Here is a 21497-nt window from a genome sequence, read left to right as displayed (position 1 = left end):
ATGTCACGCCATGCTGGTGTTCGGCGGTTCTTTTTTAAAAGATTGTCTGGAAGGTCCGTTATACACTTGTTGTAGGTAATTAAGCAACTCCTGTACTGTCGCAGATGTCGTCGGGAGCTTGATGTCATGCGATTGCAGTTCCAGCATGTGCACAAGCTGAAACGTGTGGCATTAAAATGTACGGAATATGTTACTCTATACGACGTCTAATCGAAAAATAGTTTGGGTCGCTGAGCCACAAGACAGAGTTGAAAGCTTATTGACATTATTTCATAGTTTCCGTAATGTTCAAACCGGATATCGTGCAGACACGTTGTCTCAACACAACTCACCAATATGCGTTCCATACACACGCAAAAACTGTCTTAGTTTGTCCAGAAATGAAAGCACAGTATACTCAATAGTTATCACATCCTTCCAGCAATTCACATTGATGTGGTGCGCATATTAATTTCAATGTCTCGTCCGTGTCCTCTCATACGAAATTCAACGTACTAGACATGACATAACATCAACAATCTTCATATACAGGGTTATTACAAATGATTGAAGCGATTTCACAGCTCTACAATAACTTTATTATTTGAGATATTTTCACAATGCTTTGCACACACATACAAAAACTCAAAAAGTTTTTTTAGGCATTCACAAATGTTCGATATGTGCCCCTTTAGTGATTCGGCAGTCATCAAGCCGATAATAGAGTTCCTCCCACACTCGGCGCAGCATGTCCCCATCAATGAGTTCGAAAGCATCGTTGATGCGAGCTCGCAGTTCTGGCACGCTTCTTGGTAGAGGAGGTTTAAACACTGAATCTTTCACATAACCCCACAGAAAGAAATCGCATGGGGTTAAGTCGGGAGAGCGTGGAGGCCATGACATGAATTGCTGACCATGATCTCCACCACGATCGATCCATCGGTTTTCCAATCTCCTGTTTAAGAAATGCCGCACATCATGATGGAAGTGCGGTGGAGCACCATCCTGTTGAAAGATGAAGTCGGCGCTGTCGGTCTCCAGTTGTGGCATGAGCCAATTTTCCAGCATGTCCAGATACACGTGTCCTGTAACGTTTTTTTCGCAGAAGAAAAATGGGGCCGTAAACTTTAAACCGTGAGATTGCACAAAACACGTTAACTTTTGGTGAATTGCGAATTTGCTGCACGAATGCGTGAGGATTCTCTATCGCCCAGATTCGCACATTGTGTCTGTTCGCTTCACCATTAAGAAAAAATGTTGCTTCATCAGTGAAAACAAGTTTCGCACTGAACGCATCCTCTTCCATGAGCTGTTGCAAACGCGCCGAAAATTCAAAGCGTTTGACTTTGTCATCGGGTGTCAGGGCTTGTAGCAATTGTAAACCGTAAGGCTTCTGCTTTAGCCTTTTCCGTAAGATTTTCCAAACCGTCGGCTGTGGCACGTTTAGCTCCCTGCTTGCTTTATTCGTCGACTTCCGCGGGCTACGCGTGAAACTTGCCCGCACGCGTTCAACCGTTTCTTCGCTCACTGCAGGCCGACCCGTTGATTTCCCCTTACAGAGGCATCCAGAAGCTTTAAACTGAGCGTACCATCGCCGAATGGAGTTAGCAGTTGGTGGATCTTTGTTGAACTTCGTCCTGAAGTGTCGTTGCACTGTTATGACTGACTGATGTGAGTGTATGTCAAGCACGACATACGCTTTCTCGGCTCCTGTCGCTATTTTGTCTCACTGCGCTCTCGAGCGCTCTGGCGGCAGAAATCTGAAGTGCGGCTTCAGCCGAACAAAACTTTATGAGTTTTTCTACGTATCTGTAGTGTGTCGTGACCATATGTCAATGGATGGAGCTACAGTGAATTTATGAAATCGCTTCAATCATTTGTAGTAGCCGTGTACTCGTCACTGAACCTACCAGGGATGTTTCGAAGTGGCATCGCAAAGGTTAGCACTCTGTAACCAAGACTGGCATGGTAGTGTCACCGAGCGTAGAATGTTCATTGGAGGACATAGGAAATTAAAGCACTCAATTTGATACGACTGGAAAGGCAAGAATAGAGGAAGACACGTCGCAGCCCCTACTGCATAGTCTACTAGTCAACCACGGCTAGTAACCCGGACTGCATATGCACCAGGGGAAGATAGGACGACGGTGTTGTAGCGGCCCTCGACGGCAAGGGACTACATTGCTCGTCATTCGTCACGTTCAGCCAATTATGTGAAGATATGACATAAACCGCAATAGCAGCCAATAGTGCGGAAATGCGGTGTCACTCAGCGCCAGCAGCCAATAGCACGGAGCCATAATATCACTCTGTGCTATTGGATAAGTCATGCCCTCTGACTTATCTGTCTGAAACGCATTTCCAGAGTACAGTTCTGGAGTTTATGAGCTGAAAGTTTACCGAGACGTATTCCATCGCGAGTCGTCGAGTGGATCCGCAGCCGACCACGACAGCTCCAGGAACATCATGCATCGGAAAAAGAGGGACACTCTTTGACAGTGCTTACAACAGGAAAGAGTATGCAGTCACGTAACAGTCGTATCAGAAATTAAGTCTAATTTCACAATTGATTTTATACTCTACACCAGTCATCTGATAGGGACACGCTCATCTCACAGGTCTTTCTGCAAAAGTAACGTCATTTTAACGTCAAACGCAATATCGGCACTCGCAGGAGTTGCTACTGAACTCATGAAGAAGAAAATGAATGTTACCACCCGTCGTTTTATTCGCAGCCCTTTAAGCTGTCCTCTTCGTTTCCTGTCTAACCACACTCTCGGAAACGTCATGTATTCGGAAATAATGAGTCAAATACTTGTAAAAGGAACAATATGAATTTTGCTGCTGCACGTTTAAGTCGCAGCAATTAAAATTGTCCTCTTAGGTTTCTGCCTAACGATACCACTTGGAAATCGTCTAATACATTTAAAATGACGACACTTTTGCAGAAAGACTTGTGAGATGAGCGTGATTCTGTCAGATGACTGATGTAGAGTAGAAAATAGCCGCTGTGCGTTTCGTCATCACGGTGTAGCGTCGGAGACTTATCTCTTATGTAATAATTGTATTCCTCCAAATAGTTGCGGAATACCGAATAGAGGCTGTGCCTAAACATGACTTACGTCTAGAAAATTGCGACCTACTGATACTATGCCCTATTGCAAATTTTTATGCCTATAAAAGCCACCGTCCCTACTTCGGTCTCTTCTAATTAATTTGCACAACAACGGATCGCCGCTTTGAACAGTCTGTTCTCCAATCAGTCAGAAATGTAGATAACATTGAATATTACAGAACATATTTGTATTTAATTTATAAGGAAGTCGAAGAATGTGTTAACAGTATTAATATGGAAAAAAATTAACAGTCGGTAGGATTCAAACCTTCATCCTTCACCTCTGTAGACCGCAAGATTATGCATTATGCTAGCGTCTGGTCATGTGATTTTAGTCTCCTGTATTGGTTGCTATAGCATATCTTGAAGGCTTATATCACTGATGCTTTATTAACTTACATTTAATGGTGATGGTGATGTGTTTGTCATAAATTTCCAGTGCGCCATTGCTCTGAAACGGCGTATTGCAAATTGTAATACGCAACCTCTAAATATGCCAAAATGAAGACGGTGCCTGCCACTTCGATTGTCGATATTGCGCCTGACGTCAAAATCAAGTCACGTTTGCAGGAAGTCTCCTGAGATGAGCATTATCCCCATCTGACACGTCAAGGAAAATAAACTACGAGAGAGAAAATAGAAAAAAATAATATAAAAGAGCGTGAGAGGAGCGGAGCTGACCGTGAGGCCGATGTTCTTGGCGAGCGTGCTCTCGGCGATGTTGGCGAACGGCTTGTCGGCGCCCCAGCACTCCACGTACTTGGTCATCTTGCTGGGCGAGCGGTTGCGCGACAGGTCGGAGGCCGTGCTGGCGGCGCGCAGGCAGTTGCTGCCCCCGCCACCTCCGCCCCCGCCGCCTCCACTGCCCTCCTGGGCGCCACCCCCGCCGCCTGCCGAGCCATCCTGTCCGCCGCCGCCGTCGTTTTTCTGCAACAGCAAGCGTCTTCAGCTGACACCTTCCTTCAAGCAGGGATTTAGACGTGTTGCTGTGCGCACCTCGTAGAAAGATGAGTATCCACTAGTTCCTATTTCACTACAGTTTAAATGTGTGTTTGTGTTCTTCAGTTTAGAAACAGTGTCACGTGGAAGTTCCCAGAGGTTAGTCATATTGGGAGGAACGTGTCAGGACTGTGGATTAGCGTTTCATATGGACGATTGTAACAGATGGGGGCGGGGGAGAAGGGGTGCAGTAAAGTATCAATTATTAATTCGGAAATCATGTCGATGTTCCTCGTTTTGACTTGCGTATTTGAGATGCTTTTCATGATATCGCATTACGCTTCTCTTCTCACCGACATCATCATCTCTGTCTATAATATTTTTATCAAATTTTTTTCCATCAAAAACAGCTGTAACATATGTTCCCTCTACCTAGTCAACGTTTCCTTCTTTGCTCCGTACTGGTTATCCATCTGCTCTCGTGTGTTTTCATATTTCCTTTATTTATGCTACAAACAGCATCTGTCTTTCTTGAAGTCATGCATGCTTCAAAAGCGTAGTATTTATCCTCTATCCATTTCTCCTTGGCCAACTTCCACTTCCCATCTACCTTAATTTTCGCCTGTTTCATTTGCTGTATTTTTATGTTTTCTTCTTCCTATCCATTCCTCCTTGGCCACCTTCCACTTCTCATCTACCTTAATTTTCGCCTGTTTCATTTGCTGTATTTTTCTGTTTTCTTCTTCTGTCGCGCTGCCTATGTATTTATGCTACGCGTTGGTTTTTTTTCCTAGTTCTTCCTCTGGTTCCTTCGCTATTTTATCTGTCAGTGCGAATCATTAGTTACAAGCATTATCCGCAAAAAGACTGGGGCGACTATTAACATCTTCTGCCAGGTCATTAGTATACCACACGAACAATAGAAGTCCCAACACACTTCCTTGGGTCGCGCGTGCAATTAATTCTACAGCTAAGATAACTTGCTACATCCTCACTGGCACCAAATCTTCAGTCTAGTCTCAAATTTCTGTTCATACCGAATTATTATAGTACTTTATTAATGAGCATTGGTGTCAAACATCCTAAGATGTTTTTTCGGAAGTAAATATACACTGGATCCATACGGTTGCCTTGATCTATAGGTTTGAGAATCTTATGAGTCATTCTCATAGCGAATCTTGTGTGATTGGTAATGTTCATTAGGGTCGCGGACTTCATAAACTGATAACCTGTGTGAATAGAGTTAAACCAGTAAGCTCAGGATGTAGCACTTACCTTGGGCGGCACGATGAGGAAAGTCTCGACCTTGTGGTCGGCCAGGTAGGCCTCCCTGGACGCCCCGTCGCCAGGCTCCACTTGGAACTGGTCGTTCAGCTGCAGCAGCGTCGCCTTCGTGATGTGGACGCGTCTGTCGGAACGAAGAAACGAACACGTAAGAGTCACACTACGTTAATGTCAGAGGATGCGTGGTCCCTAGCTGACGGAATGTATAGAGCCCCATCTATTGGCATGTAGCTCGATGCAGATCGTCAGCCCCTCCAAATGTTCTCAGCTGGGGACCGATCCGGTGACCTGGCTGGCCAAGGAGCATGGAACTGTCGCCATGTGCGGACGGGCATTATCGAGCTGGAATGTAAACCCACGATGGCTTGCCATGAAGGGTAACAAAACGGTTTGCAGAATATCGTGGACATAACGCTGTGCTGTAAAGGTGCGGCAGATGGCAACCAAATGGGTTCTGCCATGAAATGAAATGGCACCCCAGATCATCGCTTCCGTGTGTCGGGCCTTACGGCGGGCGACGATCAGGTTGGTATACCACAACTGTCCAGGTCGCCGTCAGACACGTCTTCGGTCCAGAATCTCATTGAGTGGAGCAGAAAATTGTCTTCAGTGATGAGTCGCGCTTCCAACTGAGCCACGCTGACCAACGAAGAGGTGTCTGGAGACGCCGTGGACAGCAGTGGGATACCAACCTGACTGTCCCCCGCCATACGGCCAGACGACCAGCAGTGATAGTCTGAGGTGCCATTTCTTTTCGTAGCAGGACACCCTTGGTTCTCATCCGCGGCATCTTTACAGAACAGCGGTACATCAACGATATTCTGTGCCCCATTCTGTTCCCCCTCATGGGAAGCCATCCTGGGCTTACATTTCAGCAAGACAATGCCCGCCCACTCATGACGTTTCTACTGCTTGTCCCCGTCCTCCCCAAACGCTACCTTGGCCGTTGTCTCTCCCCAACTAAGAAAGTTTGGAACATCATGGGCAGCGCCCTCCAACCATCTCGAGATTCTGACGACTTAACGCGCGTGTTGGACAGAATTTTAGACGATATCACTAAGGAGGACATGCAACAACACTATCAATTAATGTGAAACCGAACAAATGCTAGCATAACGGCCAGAGGTGGAGCAACGCGTTATTGACTTGCTCAATTTATGAACCTCTTGCTCTTGAATAAACAATCCAATTTTCTGACACTGTGATCATTTGTTTCTCAGTACATGTACATCATACCTACCGATTTCCGTCCCATTCGGATAATTCTTTCGTGGTGCCCCGTCTTTTTTTTTTTTCTTAGAGTGTATTACGGAAGTGCTAGCGTATGTTCCTTAGCGTTGTAGGAATAACAAATCTACCATTCCTTATTATCTGAGTGAGCACAATTTAATACTGGGAGCTTCTTGTGCGATGTAAGCCCTGTGTGCGGCGTCATGCGGCAACCAGTACAGGGGAAGCAGCTTTCGATCAGCGCATGCTCTCCAGCTCATTTCTCGGAACTTGCCTTTAGTTAAATTTGCGACCGGGAACGTCTGTCGAAATATAGGACTAGTGGAGATGGAAGGTTACAAGATTTACTCAGACTTTTCAATATGTGTCAGTCATCATCAGTGTACATTTAATTAATGAGATGAAATGGTACAGAAACGAGACTGCAGTTACAAGAATGTAACGATGTGAAAGGGAGGCTGTATTTGAGAAAGAAATAACGCAGGGTTGTATCTACTTTGATTCGACCTGTACAGTGCTCAAACTCTACAGAAAACGAGAGGTTCATGGAATAGTCATTTTCGGAACGGAAGGAATCGTTGAAGGTATAAATACATTTTCTGTAGGGAGAAGGGGAATGAGGGAGAAGCGACCGAAGGAGTTGAAGTGAATTTAGACAGCAATAGTTATGCAGAGATGATAAGACTTGCACAGGATAGATTGGCGTGGAGAACGGCGTTAAACCAATCTCGGACTAAACGGAACTGTGACGTATTAATTGATACATGTGGGTCACAGATCAGTTGTGTAAAACATTCTGACGACATTCTGCTATTAATCCTTATGTACAAGAATGGATGTTCGAATATCTGTTTGAAATTAATTGACATAGACACCGTCTGATTGATCTCCATGAAAGTTGGCTCAATTTTCCATGGAGTGTGTTTTTATGTTATTCACTTTGTTGTAACTCGTCACTATATGGTGCTGCAGCATATCAGTTTCAGGAATCAAAATTGACTACGCGAGCGAGGCATCTTGGCTCCAATCGAACCAACAATCAGATACGACTGAAAATTGCCGTTGCAGTTCCGAAATACAAATCTATTGGCACAGTCACAGAAGAGGACCGAGCCGTTCAAAATCCAGTAGAATTTCTCAGTTCATTGGAGCCTGCAGGAATTCAACCACACATACTAACGCTGAAACTTGGTTTACCAACACTGCTCCTTCGGAATCTCAAAGCGCCAAAGTTGTGTAACTGAACCACACATTCAGTGAAAAACTAATATCAAATGTGATTGAAGTAACAATAAGTAAAGGCAAATGTATAGTAAAAGATGTGCTGATACTGCGCATCACAAAGAATCCCGCTGATTTGCCCTTCCCTTTCAAATGACTTCAGTTTCCTGTGCCTCCTGTCTTCCCGATGACACTAAACAAAACCAAAGCGCAGAAAATTTTTCTCATGGACAGCTACATGCTGCTTGCTCCAGAAAACGAACTCCAAAAACTCTGTTCGTCTATACACTGTACCAGAAAAACCAAAAATATATTTTATCCAATAGTATTACTCTAAATTTTAGCATTATTTTAAGTTACTTCAAATATATAGAGAATGGAATAGTCACATAGTGATTTATGAATAAAAAAGTATACATTTCAACATAAATATACACCAATAAAAATAGAGGAATCTCATCAGTATGAACTACTTTTCATTTTTCCCCATTTTTCTACAACGAATTATATGCTCTAGATTACATACAGACTTATCCTATTTTACATACGCAGAAGGTTTCGCTTGAATAACATAAAAATCCTCATCTGTCGCAAAGAGATGTGTGATCACATGATGATGTCTATGTCCAGTTCGTGAAGTAGTACCTCACGTAGTAAACGAATATTCTCGTTGATGATATAGTGATGTATAATGATGAGGCGGCAACTTCTGTGGCTCGACAACAGTTTATGTGGAAGAGTGTTTACTGCGTCTCAGTAGGGCGAATTTCACACGGAGACTCAGTAGTCCACTGCGGTCAGTTTTGTAAAAGTTATCGATAATTAACGGTGCAAGGGTTTTAATTGTTGATGGACTGAAAGGCACACCGGAGACATTTTTCTGTTTTTCGTTAATTAACTGACGAAGGTGATGATAAATGAAGAATATTCAATACTACTCACACAGGCTAGGCATGCTGCCTTATGGTAACACAGGAAGCGTCTTCTGTAGCATTTTTTCAGTACCTGTCCACACATATGTAATAACAAATTGTCGTCTCCGTATTAGCTGGCCATCGCCAGACGACACTAGATGCGGGTAGAGTGACTTTCTACTGCAGGCGTGATCTGCGAGTAGAAAATTGGTCACCGGCAGCTGTGTTTTTTGTAGTACTTTACTTGCGACCGACGACAAGCAATTTGCCTCTCTCGGGTCACGTCTGCTGTCGAGCATCGCTATTCCCGCTTCTAGCGTCGTCTGACGATGACTTGCTCAGATATTTGTGTGGTCTGACGCTGAAAAATACAATAAAAAAATTTTGTTATTCAATATTTCTTTTTGATCAGTCGGTAGCTATATCACATTCCCGCAGCTTATGACAATCCAACCCTGCCCCATTTATTTACACCACAGCATTGTAACCCGGATGCAATGTGATGAGGCCATCATAATAATAGTAATATAATATCAATAATAGTAATAATAATAATAGGGAAATCCCGGCAGATATGCAGGGAGGTGGGAAATAAAATATCACTCGCGGAGCAAAATGACAACCCAAATCCATGCTGTGTCTGACTTGGAGAAAGCGACAGTACGGACTGCGTCTGTCCACGAGGAGGTACGGCTGTAAACATGCTCCAGGAACCGACAATCCATGGTTCTACCACACATGCAAAAGCTAGAAAATTGATGACAGGCAAATATGACTCGTATAAGTAAAGACGTAATTACCCCACGTCGACAATCCATCTACTCCAAAGTGACAATCAAGCATTCGTATTACGGGGATGTTTGACTTATCCGAGAGAGCAAGTAGGAGTGCTCTGGTAAACTTCCAAGAAAAGCACACACCTACATTGGCACTTTCGACACTCAGTCACTCATTCGAGCAGGAAAACTACACAATCTCATAACAGAACTCACGAAGCAGAAAATCCGAAATCTCACCCTGCAAGAAATACGTTTCACAGATTAAGAAACGATACACCACAATAACTGCAGAATCTTCAAATGCGTATCAAACAGGATAATTAGCAAACGAGCAGGTCTTCATTGTAGACAAAACGTTTTGGACTCAGTAAAAGATGTGAAACCCATCAACAACCGATTTATGACGTTAAGAATCAAATTCCCAAACAAAAACTGCACCTTCCTTAACGTACTTGCACCAATAAATGGTGATAATGAAAAAGATTTCGAAAAAACAGAAAATTTCTGGGAAGAACTTGAAACAGAGTTTGCCGAAATTCCAAAACATGATGTGAAAATTCTATTCGGTGATTTTAATGTCCAAATTGGTAGGAAATGCAAATACAAGAGGGCACTGGGAGATTATCCTGCTCGCAAGTTCACCAACTAGAGTGAAACACTACTCGAGTCATGCCAACTAAACAGTCTAAAAATTATGTCAACCTCACTTCGTTAAAAGGTCAAAAAACAAAAACATGGCGATCACCCATCCATTATTTAGAAAAATTTCAGAGTGATAATGTGATTAAACGCACGACTCCCAAAAAGAAATTCATGACGAGCAAGTATGCAGAAGTGCAAACTTCGATTAGGATCGTTATTTAAACTGAATCAGAATTAAATTCTCACCCAAAAAAGAATTCGACAGAAAGCACCGGTGATCCCCAAATCAAAGACTCTAAAATAAAAGAAAAATATGAAGAAGAGCCTGCAGAAAACTGGGAGAAATTTCAAACTAAGATCATCAAAACAGCGAAAGACGTGAAACCTCTTCACAAAAAACAAGGATGTTAAAATGCAATAGAAAATAAAAGGCATTTCAAAATTACAGTTGCAACAAATCAGAAAAGAAACACAGAGAAATTTCCTCCAAGTTTGCTACAAACATCCAAGATTTTAAGACAAAATGAACGAAAATGTCAATGGCCAACTGGAGTCATTTGTAGACAATTTCAAAACTTACAATATAATTTTTACGAGACCTTTGCGATTCAAATCAAAGGCTACTCACCACAGAAGCTGTGCTTTTGAAAACAAAATGGTAAATAAGCCTTGATAAATAAAAAGACTTGCTAAGAACTGGCGACATACTTTCCGTAGCTTTTAAATTCCCTGGAACCCACAGAGAGATCTCGAAACCACAATAGTAAGTCCGTCACCACCAACACAAGAAGAAATTTATTTACATATTAAGAAACTTCAAACAACAAAGCATGGGCAGAGGACGGAATTGTAGCTGAACACTTGAAAAATTTAGGTCCAAACTCACTCAGAGAAATTACACAAATAGTGCGAAACATTTCGCAACCTGAAAAGCGGATGACTGGAAGATTGCTCTAATCCGTCCATTACTTAAAAAGGCAACAAACGACTACAGAGGGATCTCCCACTTACCGGCCACCTATAAAATCAGATCAACTTGTCTCAACTAGCCGGCCGGAGTGGCCGTGCGGTTCTAGGCGCTAAAGTCTGGAACCGAGCCACCGCTACGGTCGCAGGTTCGAATCCTTCCTCGGGCGTGGATGTGTGTGATGTCCTTAGGCTAGTTAGGTTTAATTAGTTCTAAGTTCTAGGCGACTGATGACCTCAGAAGTTAAGTCGCATAGTGTTCAGAGCCATTTGTCTCAACTGAGCGCAAAAGTAATTAGAACTCAATTAGAAGAATATCAAGCATGATTCAGACCGAACAGGTCATGCCCAGAACAGATTTTTAATCTCAAAACCATCCTTAAAATGCGAGACCCAGATAAAAACCTCTAGCATGCACATTTGTAGATTTCAAAAAGGCGTAAGACTCGGTAGACATACCCTCACATTTACAAATTTTACAAGAGAAGGTACTAGATCCCATAGTACGAAAACTCATAGAACAAACTAACAACGAAATGTGAAGTAAAATTTCTGGGGGTAATCTGTGAACCCTTTGACATTCAAGCAGATGTGAGACAAATAGATGGTTTTTCTCCTGCTCTGTTTCAACGTAGTATTAGACAAAGTTATGGAACAATGGGAAAAAGAACTCAAGAAAAGTTGGTTTTGAAAGCGAATCCTACTGGGCTTCCCCAAAAACAGCCTCTATATGCCACACACCGCATTTGTGGAGAATCTGGTGATACTTTTAGAGGACGAAGAGTGTGCTGTCAGAGAGCTCGAGACACTTACAGAACGTACAGAAAAAGTAGAATTACAAATCTCATTTGAGGAAACTGAATTCTTATGTTCAAAGAAATGATGCATTTGTAAATTTAGTGCCGTTTATAATAGATCAGCAGAATGTTGATGAGATTCTTTTTGGTTTATCTTCTTAATTCAATCGGCATGAATGGCAGTTTGTTTTAAACACGGAAAGTGTAAATTATTGAAGACGAGTAGAAAAATTCTGTACTGTTGGAATAAAGTGTTAGTGGAGGGCTGCTTGATGCAGGCACGTCGATTAAATGCACAGGCGTAACGTTGCAAAAGACGTGAACTGGGGCGAGAACGTTAGGTACATTGCAGAATAGGAAAATTATCGACTTCTGTTTTTGGAAGAATTCTAGGAAAGTGTAGCTCATCTATAAAGGAAATTGCATACAGAACACTAATGCGATCCATTTTTGATTACTGCTCATGTTGGATTCACACCATGTCGGATTACCGGAAGCAATCGAAGCAGTTCAGAGGCATATGCTTTGTTTGTTACCGGAAGGTTCGATGAACGCGCGACTGTTACCGAAAACCTCCATGACCTCAAATAGGAACCGCTGGAGGAGAGGAGACTAAACACTTTTGATCGTCTTCATAAAACCGCAATTTTTTACAGACCGCAAAACGATTCTAGTGCCGGCAACCCCCATCTCGCGTAAGGACCACATGCACAGGATACGAGATATTAGGGCTCTTACTGTCCCCATCCTTTTACGAACTTCTCAGTGTACGTGTAAAGTGTATGTTATGTGAAGTTGTGCTGTGCGGCCGAGTGCTGCCATCGATGACACAGAAACGACTACGTACTCTTCGGAATAATGCTTACTGCATAGGACGGCATGATGAACTTAAGAAATCTTCTTCTGATTAGTTACAATGAAAGAAAATGGTGCAGTTTATCACATTACGTCCCATGTGGGTGGAGAATCTACTGGTTGTGTTAAAGGATACTAAAATCGTGAATTGCAGAAATTCTGAAAATATATAACTATCACCATTGATCACGATACATTCACTGATTCCCTCTATATTTTTTCCTGTACCAGGAATTTTCTTGGCGTAAGATACAGGAATTCCTGAAAGCTGACGGATCGACTACTGCAACGCGGTTCTTACGATTCAGGTAAACTTTAAAAAAAAAAAAAAACAGAATTGCATGTTAATGTACAACATAGTCAGAGTACCCGGTCATCCTACACTCTGAGCTTCGTCATAGCAAGTTAGTCGAATTCTCTGATTCTTAAATCAGACCCAGCATTTCACGGCAGAGACAGTCATTCACCGACAAATGATGTCAGCAAAGTTTTTCAAGTTTCTTTGGCAGATATGTTACGCAATGTTGTCGTTTGCTGGGTTACAAGAGCTAACGACATTCATATTTGTCTGATCTTGAAGACACAGTTTCAACTCCAGGTGGACGATGAAAACACTGAATTCCTTTCTACAAAAAGAGAAACCTAGTCACAGTTAACGAACATTATTAATTAAATTTGAAGTGCTTCGCGTCTGATAGACTATAAATATGAATGCCAACTCGACCAGTAACCTTTATAGACATTCAATTATTTTTTTAACTTGTCAGCTAGCATCCAAGTAAGTAGATATTGTTTAAATATCCTGAGCAGATGCAGTATTGTAATATTTCTGGCTTAGTCAGCCATCACATTAGGCTCCAAGAAGCTGTTCCCAGAGCAGTGAAGATGCAAGAAGTATATACACTCCTGGAAATGGAAAAAAGAACACATTGACACCGGTGTGTCAGACCCACCATACTTGCTCCGGACACTGCGAGAGGGCTGTACAAGCAATGATCACACGCACGGCACAGCGGACACACCAGGAACCGCGGTGTTGGCCGTCGAATGGCGCTAGCTGCGCAGCATTTGTGCACCGCCGCCGTCAGTGTCAACCAGTTTGCCGTGGCATACGGAGCTCCATCGCAGTCTTTAACACTGGTAACATGCCGCGACAGCGTGGACGTGAACCGTATGTGCAGTTGACGGACTTTGAGCGAGGGCGTATAGTGGGCATGCGGGAGGCCGGGTGGACGTACCGCCGAATTGCTCAACACGTGGGGCGTGAGGTCTCCACAGTACATCGATGTTGTCGCCAGTGGTCGGCGGAAGGTGCACGTGCCCGTCGACCTGGGACCGGACCGCAGCGACGCACGGATGCACGCCAAGACCGTAGGATCCTACGCAGTGCCGTAGGGGACCGCACCGCCACTTCCCAGCAAATTAGGGACACTGTTGCTCCTGGGGTATCGGCGAGGACCATTCGCAACCGTCTCCATGAAGCTGGGCTACGGTCCCGCACACCGTTAGGCCGTCTTCCGCTCACGCCCCAACATCGTGCAGCCCGCCTCCAGTGGTGTCGCGACAGGCGTGAATGGAGGGACGAATGGAGACGTGTCGTCTTCAGCGATGAGAGTCGCTTCTGCCTTGGTGCCAATGATGGTCGTATGCGTGTTTGGCGCCGTGCAGGTGAGCGCCACAATCAGGACTGCATACGACCGAGGCACACAGGGCCAACACCCGGCATCATGGTGTGGGGAGCGATCTCCTACACTGGCCGTACACCACTCGTGATCGTCGAGGGGACACTGAATAGTGCACGGTACATCCAAACCGTCATCGAACCCATCGTTCTACCATTCCTAGACCGGCAAGGGAACTTGCTGTTCCAACAGGACAATGCACGTCCGCATGTATCCCGTGCCACCCAACGTGCTCTAGAAGGTGTAAGTCAACTACCCTGGCCAGCAAGATCTCCGGATCTGTCCCCCATTGAGCATGTTTGGGACTGGATGAAGCGTCGTCTCACGTGGTCTGCACGTCCAGCACGAACGCTGGTCCAACTGAGGCGCCAGGTGGAAATGGCATGGCAAGCCGTTCCACAGGACTACATCCAGCATCTCTACGATCGTCTCCATGGGAGAATAGCAGCCTGCATTGCTGCGAAAAGTGGATATACACTGTACTAGTGCCGACATTGTGCATGCTCTGTTGCCTGTGTCTATGTGCCTGTGGTTCTGTCAGTGTGATCATGTGATGTATCTGACCCCAGGAATGTGTCAATAAAGTTTCCCCTTCCTGGGACAATGAATTCACGGTGTTCTTATTTCAATTTCCAGGAGTGCAGATGAAGAAATGTGGTGTGAGGTACCTGTGACAGATGTTAGATTCGGTACCATTCCCGTGAGAAAGACCGCCTGCACAATGCTACTGCTCTGTGATTGGCTGCTGTGTCCGGAGCAAGGGCGCCAAAACGTTTAAGTATAGTTATTATTATTAGTTAAACTACTCCTTGGAATGATTTCACTTTTTAATATAAATATGTCTCAACAGCTGACAATCAATCAGTCATTTTAGAATTATTAAAAACAATTTAAATAAAAAACAAAAGACCGATGAAATTGCAGACGAGGCAATTCGGAAGCTTTCGGGTCACGACTTTTCTGGTATGGCGCGCGAAGTGTTTCGGGCTGTTGGTCACTCTGGATTAGGCAGTCGGGAAGAACAAACATGTTGTCTGTCGTAGGATGTGTTTTCAATTTTTATGTAAGTTCCTGTTCGTCACTCTGGATTAGGCAGTCGAGATGCGCAGTCAAATGGTTCAAATGGCTCTGAGCACTATGGGACTTAACTTCTAAGGTCATCAGTCCCCTAGAACCTAGAACTACTTAAACCTAACTAACCTAAGGACATCACACACATCCATGCCCGAGGCAGGATTCGAACCTGCGACCGTAGCGGCCACGCGGTTCCAGACTGTAGCGCCTTTAAAACATTGTGTTTGATTATGTACTTTGCTGTATCAGAAGATGTTGTGATAACATCGTGTAGTCTTCTCGTGTCGCTATATTAAAATACGAGAGTGGCCTCCCAAAGTTGTGATACATTATTTCAGAACAGAACCTCGCTAAAAGTTAGTTTCAGACTCAACATACAGAACCTATGACCTGCGTGCTGTTTTCTCCGCTGGGGACATCAACTTGAAGACAGCAGGTTAGTGAACTGTAACAGAACCTTCGTGTTCCACACAGTACAGTGGAAACAACTAGGCGCCTCGCGTGTACTGCATGCACAGACCAAATGTGCTCAGTGACGTCATCTGCAGTAATGCAGAGGAGGTAAAGGAGGATGATCGTTATGAACACCAACAGTCAATTTGTTCTTCCTTTCTTGCCGTAGTATGTATAGAATCATACAGAAAATCATTTTTGCATCGTTTCATTCACGAGAAGGAAGAAAACGAATAGAACTGGAGCCGCGCGGGATTAGCCGAGCGGTCTTGGGCGCTGCAGACATGGACTGCGCGGCTGGTGCCGGCGGAGGTTCAAGTCCTCCCTCGGGCATGGGTGCGTGTGTTTGTCCTTAGGATGATTTAGGTTAAGCAGTGTGTAAGCTTTGGGACTGATGACCTTAGCAGTTAAGTCCCAGAAGATTTCACACACATTTGAACAGTTTTCAATAGAAGTGGGACAGCCCGCATCTCGTGGTCGTGCGGTAGCGTTCTCGCTTCCCGCGCCCGGGTTCCCGGCTTCGATTCCCGGCGGGGTCAGGGATTTTCTCTGCCTCGTGATGGCTGGGTGTTGTGTGCTGTCCTTAGGTTAGTTAGGTTTAAGTAGTTCTAAGTTCTAGGGGACTGATGACCATAGCTGTTAAGTCCCATAGTGCTCAGAGCCATTTGAACCATTTTAGAAGTGGGACAAGGTACTTTCGACCATGAGCCCTTATCAACGTTTATCTTACAAGCTGTTTCCAAGACAGTATCCACTGCGTTCAACCACTGGTATAGTCTGTCGGTAAACTGAAGAGCGAGCGAGCGAGTCCCCACTGTGCCAACCCACCTCCGTCACGAGGCGCTTCTACAGGCTTTTTCACAACATAGTGTCGGCCCTGCAGCGGCGCGGACTTTAAACCTGTGGTGTCGTCGTGTACAGATAAGTCCCGGCTGCTGCATTTATTTTTAGCAAATGCGTTAAGACTATAAGGGTTACAAAAGATGATAGTTTCTTCCGGAACACAACATTATAGAGTAAATAATATAAACATAAGAACAGGATTCTACTAAAAACATAGGACCTAATGGCTGTTCATCTGAATGTATGTTTCTCGATTGCTATTCGTAAAACGAACCCCATATAATGCAATAAATTTGTAGAATTTAAGGCTTGTTCCTACTTTGTGTTTCTACTAAGAGGTAGAAGTATTCTTTGAAGGACTGCATTGAAACTGAGCGAGGTGGCGCAGTGGCTAGCACAGTGGACTCGCATTCGGGAGGACGACGGTTCAATCCCGCGTCCGGCCATCCCGATTTAGGTTTTCCGTGATTTCCCTAAATTGCTTTAGGCAAATGCCAGGATGGTTCCTGTGAAAAGGCACGGCCGACTTCATTCCCCGTCCTTCCCTAATCCGATGAGACCGAAGACCTCGCTGTCTGGTCTTTTCCCCCAAACAACCCATTCCCAACTGCACTGAAACTTAACAATTCTTGCAACACGAAGAGTGTTTAAAAAGTAATCAGAAATTTATAATTTTGTGTGTTGTTTTAGTCCGATTTGCACTACTTTTTTTCACTGTCTTAGTAAACATATCTCAAAAGTATGATACAATGTTTTGCGTATTGGGTATTTCCACTGTTGTCGGCTGTGAAAACGGTTACATGTGTTGTGGTAGCATCGACGAATATTTGTTTTTTATAAAAATAGATTAGAGAACCTGCATTAAATTTTGTTATAAGAATGGAATAAAGTGTATTAAAAAATTAGGAACGTTAAATATTGCGTTTGGTGAACCTGTTATGAGTAAACCAAGGGCATACAAGTCGTACAAAAATTTCAAAGCAGGCCTTAAAGGACAGCGGTTTTACAAGCACAGATGAGATTAAAAATGGACAGTTAAGAGACCTGTAAACTATCCCAAGGAAACAGTTCCTAAAATGTTTCGGGAACTGGATAAAGCTCTGGCATAAGTGTATAATATGTAATGGGGAATATTTTGAAGAGGATAATATTGGTATAGATTAATAAATGAAGTTCTTACCGAAAAATAAAAATTAATATGTGAACGCACCTCGTAGATGCTTAGAAGTCCAGAATCGGTGTACATGGTTCAAATGGTTCAAATGGCTCTGAGCACTATGGGACCCAACATCTGTGGTCATCAGTCCCCTACAACTTAGAACTACTTAAAACTAACTAACCTAAGGACATCACACACATCCATACCCGAGGCAGGATTCGAACCTGCGACCGTAGCGGTTGCGTGGTTCCAGACTGAAGTGCCTAGAACCAGTCGGCCACAGCGGCCGGCTGGTGTACATATTTCGAAAAAAATTTCATCAGAAATAGCTGTTGGGCACATGTTTTAACCAATTTGTCTTAGAATCAGGTGAATAGTGACCGAGATAGAGATTTAGTGTTCCGTAAGCATCAAAGGTTTTACATGATTTTGAAACTGTCTATAACGATGGGTTTTCTCTCAAAATTATTAGTTTTCCTTCGTGGCGATTCCAGTAAACCATGCGGCTTATTTTCACGTTCATTCCTTATGCGTCCTATTGCGCGAGGCTGACGTTAGCATAAATTGCCGCCCTTTGATTGGGACTGGTAATATTATTATAGTTATAGTTCTTTTTGGGTCGTCTCTTTAATACATGCTGTAATAACATTAGAGACGATTGAACGCTCGTTACTCCGCAAATACCTCCTCTTCTTCGTATTCTACACATTTTCTTGCAATGCTAGACTATTATCCATCGCCTCCGGATATCGAAGCATATCAGTAAGTACAGGGTGTTTCAAAAATGACCGGTATATTTGAAACGGCAATAAAAACTAAACGAGCAGCGATAGAAATACACCGTTTGTTGCAATATGCTTGGGACAACAGTACATTTTCAGGCAGACAAACTTTCGATATTACAGTAGTTACAATTTTCAACAACAGATGGCGCTGCGGTCTGGGAAACTCTATAGTACGATATTTTCCACATATCCACCATGCGTAGCAATAATATGGCGTAGTCTCTGAATGAAATTACCCGAAACCTTTGACAACGTGTCTGGCGGAATGGCTTCACATGCAGATGAGATGTACTGCTTCAGCTGTTCAATTGTTTCTGGATTCTGGCGGTACACCTGGTCTTTCAAGTGTCCCCACAGAAAGAAGTCACAGGGGTTCATGTCTGGCGAATAGGGAGGCCAATCCACGCCGCCTCCTGTATGTTTCGGATAGCCTACAGCAATCACACGATCATCGAAATATTCATTCAGGAAATTAAAGACGTCGGCCGTGCGATGTGGCCAGGCACCATCTTGCAACATGGGGTTTTTCGGTTCCCCATATGCGCCAGTTCTGTTTATTGACGAAGCCGTCCAGGTAAAAATAAGCTTCGTCATTAAACCAAATGCTGCCCACATGCATATCGCCGTCATCAATCCTGTCCACTATATCGTTAGCGAATGTCTCTCGTGCAGCAATGGTAGCGGCGCTGAGGGGTTGCCGCGTTTGAATTTTGTATGGATAGAGGTGTAAACTCTGGCGCATGAGACGATACGTGGACGTTGGCGTCATTTGGACCGCAGCTGCAACACGGCGAACGGAAACCCGAGGCCGCTGTTGGATCACCTGCTGCACTAGCTGCGCGTTGCCCTCTGTGGTTGCCGTACGCGGTCGCCCTACCTTTCCAGCACGTTCATCCGTCACGTTCCCAGTCCGTTGAAATTTTTCAAACATATCCTTTATTGTATCGCTTTTCGGTCCTTTGGTTACATTAAACCTCCGTTGAAAACTTCGTCTTGTTGCAACAACACTGTGTTCTAGGCGGTGGAATTCCAACACCAGAAAAATCCTCTGTTCTAAGGAATAAACCATGTTGTCTACAGCACACTTGCACGTTGTGAACAGCACACGCTTACAGCAGAAAGACGACGTACAGAATGGCGCACCCACAGACTGCGTTGTCTTCTATATGTTTCAAATCACTTGCAGCGCCATCTGTTGTTGAAAATTCTAACTACTGTAATTTCGAAAGTTTGTCTGCCTGAAAATGTACTGTTGTCCCAAGCATATTGCAACAAACGGTGTATTTCTATTGCTGCTCGTTTAGTTTTTATTGCCGTTTCAAATATACCGGTCATTTTTGAAACACCCTGTATACACAGTTAATTGACACACTGGCAACTAAGATCACACGAGCAGAAACGACGTATATCACCGCACGCCGATCTACACCGCTAGCCAGGTAACGGGCAACAGATTTTGGGTGCCCCTGTAGGCCAGTGGCAGCTTTCTTCCGCAAAAGGCCACTTCCCCCACCAAAAGCGTTGCTCGCTCTTCAGTTTACAGACAGACTATAGCAGTGAATGAAACCGCTGAGATGTGTAGGCGTGGCGCGGCCCGCGGTGCTCACCCGGGCCGCCCGCCGGACTCCATGTGGTTGGCCAGCGTGACGTCGTCGCTCCAGACGTCGAACTGCCACTTGCGCAGCCCCAGCACGCCGCACAGCACGTTGCCCGTGTGGATGCCGATGCGCATGTCCACGTTGAAGCCGGTCGCCTCGCGGACGAACCTGCCAGCACACACAGACATGTGTACCACACGTTCCAGGTCAAATTTCAACGCTGCACCAACAATAAAACACTCAACACCTGTCAATAGTTTAAGTGCAGTGGGGCCCCCACACGAAACAAATTTTCCTGAATGACATCAATCGTTCTTACTGACCGTTGTTAGTTGGATTAAAACGCCATTTAACACAAAATCCTAAAAACTCCACAATTTCGTCTGAGTAGGAATTTTGTAGTGCGCCTGAAACACATACTACTTAAAATACAAGTATAAAACGATCGTTATTTTCTGTTTACCAGCCTTCACAGTCCTGTGACTCTTTAAAAAATTGGCCATTTGGGAGTAGGATACGCACACTAAGAATTCTTTACAAATATAATTAAGTGTATAGACAGTTGATCCATTACAGGAATTGGGAATTTCGACGATTTTTGCTTATTACCGACAATGAAAGGTTCAAATGGCTCTGAGCAGTATGGGACTTAACATATATGGTCATCAGTCCCCTAGAACTTAGAACTACTTAAACCTAACTAACCTAAGGGCAACACACAACATCCAGTCATCACGAGGCAGGAAAAATCCCTGACCCCGCCGGGAATCGAACCCGGGAACCCGGGCGCGGGAAGCGAGAACGCTACCGCACGACCACGAGCTGCGGACACCGACAATGACACTCGCAAGATATCCGTGCCAGGGTTTCTAAGATTTTCGAGAATGTTTTAATTTAAAGTTTGACTCGGATTACATATGACAAAAGAAATATATTTTCCTGCGGTATAATTTAGAATTAGCAATTTTATTTATTTTTCCTTTAATTGTACAGTGAAAATCTTACTTCTCGACAAATTCCATTATTCTAGGACAAAGGTGAATTACCTATAGGTACCCACCGGGCTAGCCGCGCGGTCTTACGCGCTGCTTCCCGAGCGGGAAGGCGTCCCAGTGTTGTTGTTGTTGTGGTCTTCAGTCCTGAGACTGGTTTGATGCAGCTCTCCATGCTACTCTATCCTGT

The 21497-nt window shown here is 44.1% G+C and overlaps 1 protein-coding gene across 1 annotated transcript in view; it reads right to left on the bottom strand.

The window, feature by feature from the left end:
- The window catches only part of LOC126253553 (adenylate cyclase type 2), a 330392-nt gene that overhangs the window by 122359 nt on the left and 186536 nt on the right, over positions 1–21497 (bottom strand). Inside the window, exons 6-8 of the mRNA XM_049954961.1 lie at positions 20325–20483; positions 5309–5441; positions 3776–4021 (exon numbers count right to left, since the gene is read on the bottom strand). Coding sequence (XP_049810918.1) covers positions 3776–4021; positions 5309–5441; positions 20325–20483 — 538 coding nt within the window. The remainder of the gene's footprint in view (positions 1–3775; positions 4022–5308; positions 5442–20324; positions 20484–21497) is intronic.

This window comes from Schistocerca nitens, chromosome 4 (genome assembly GCF_023898315.1).
Source record: "Schistocerca nitens isolate TAMUIC-IGC-003100 chromosome 4, iqSchNite1.1, whole genome shotgun sequence".
Lineage (NCBI taxonomy): Eukaryota > Metazoa > Arthropoda > Insecta > Orthoptera > Acrididae > Schistocerca > Schistocerca nitens.
Note: the sequence above shows the minus strand (reverse complement) of the source record. Positions and strands in the feature narration are given on the sequence as shown.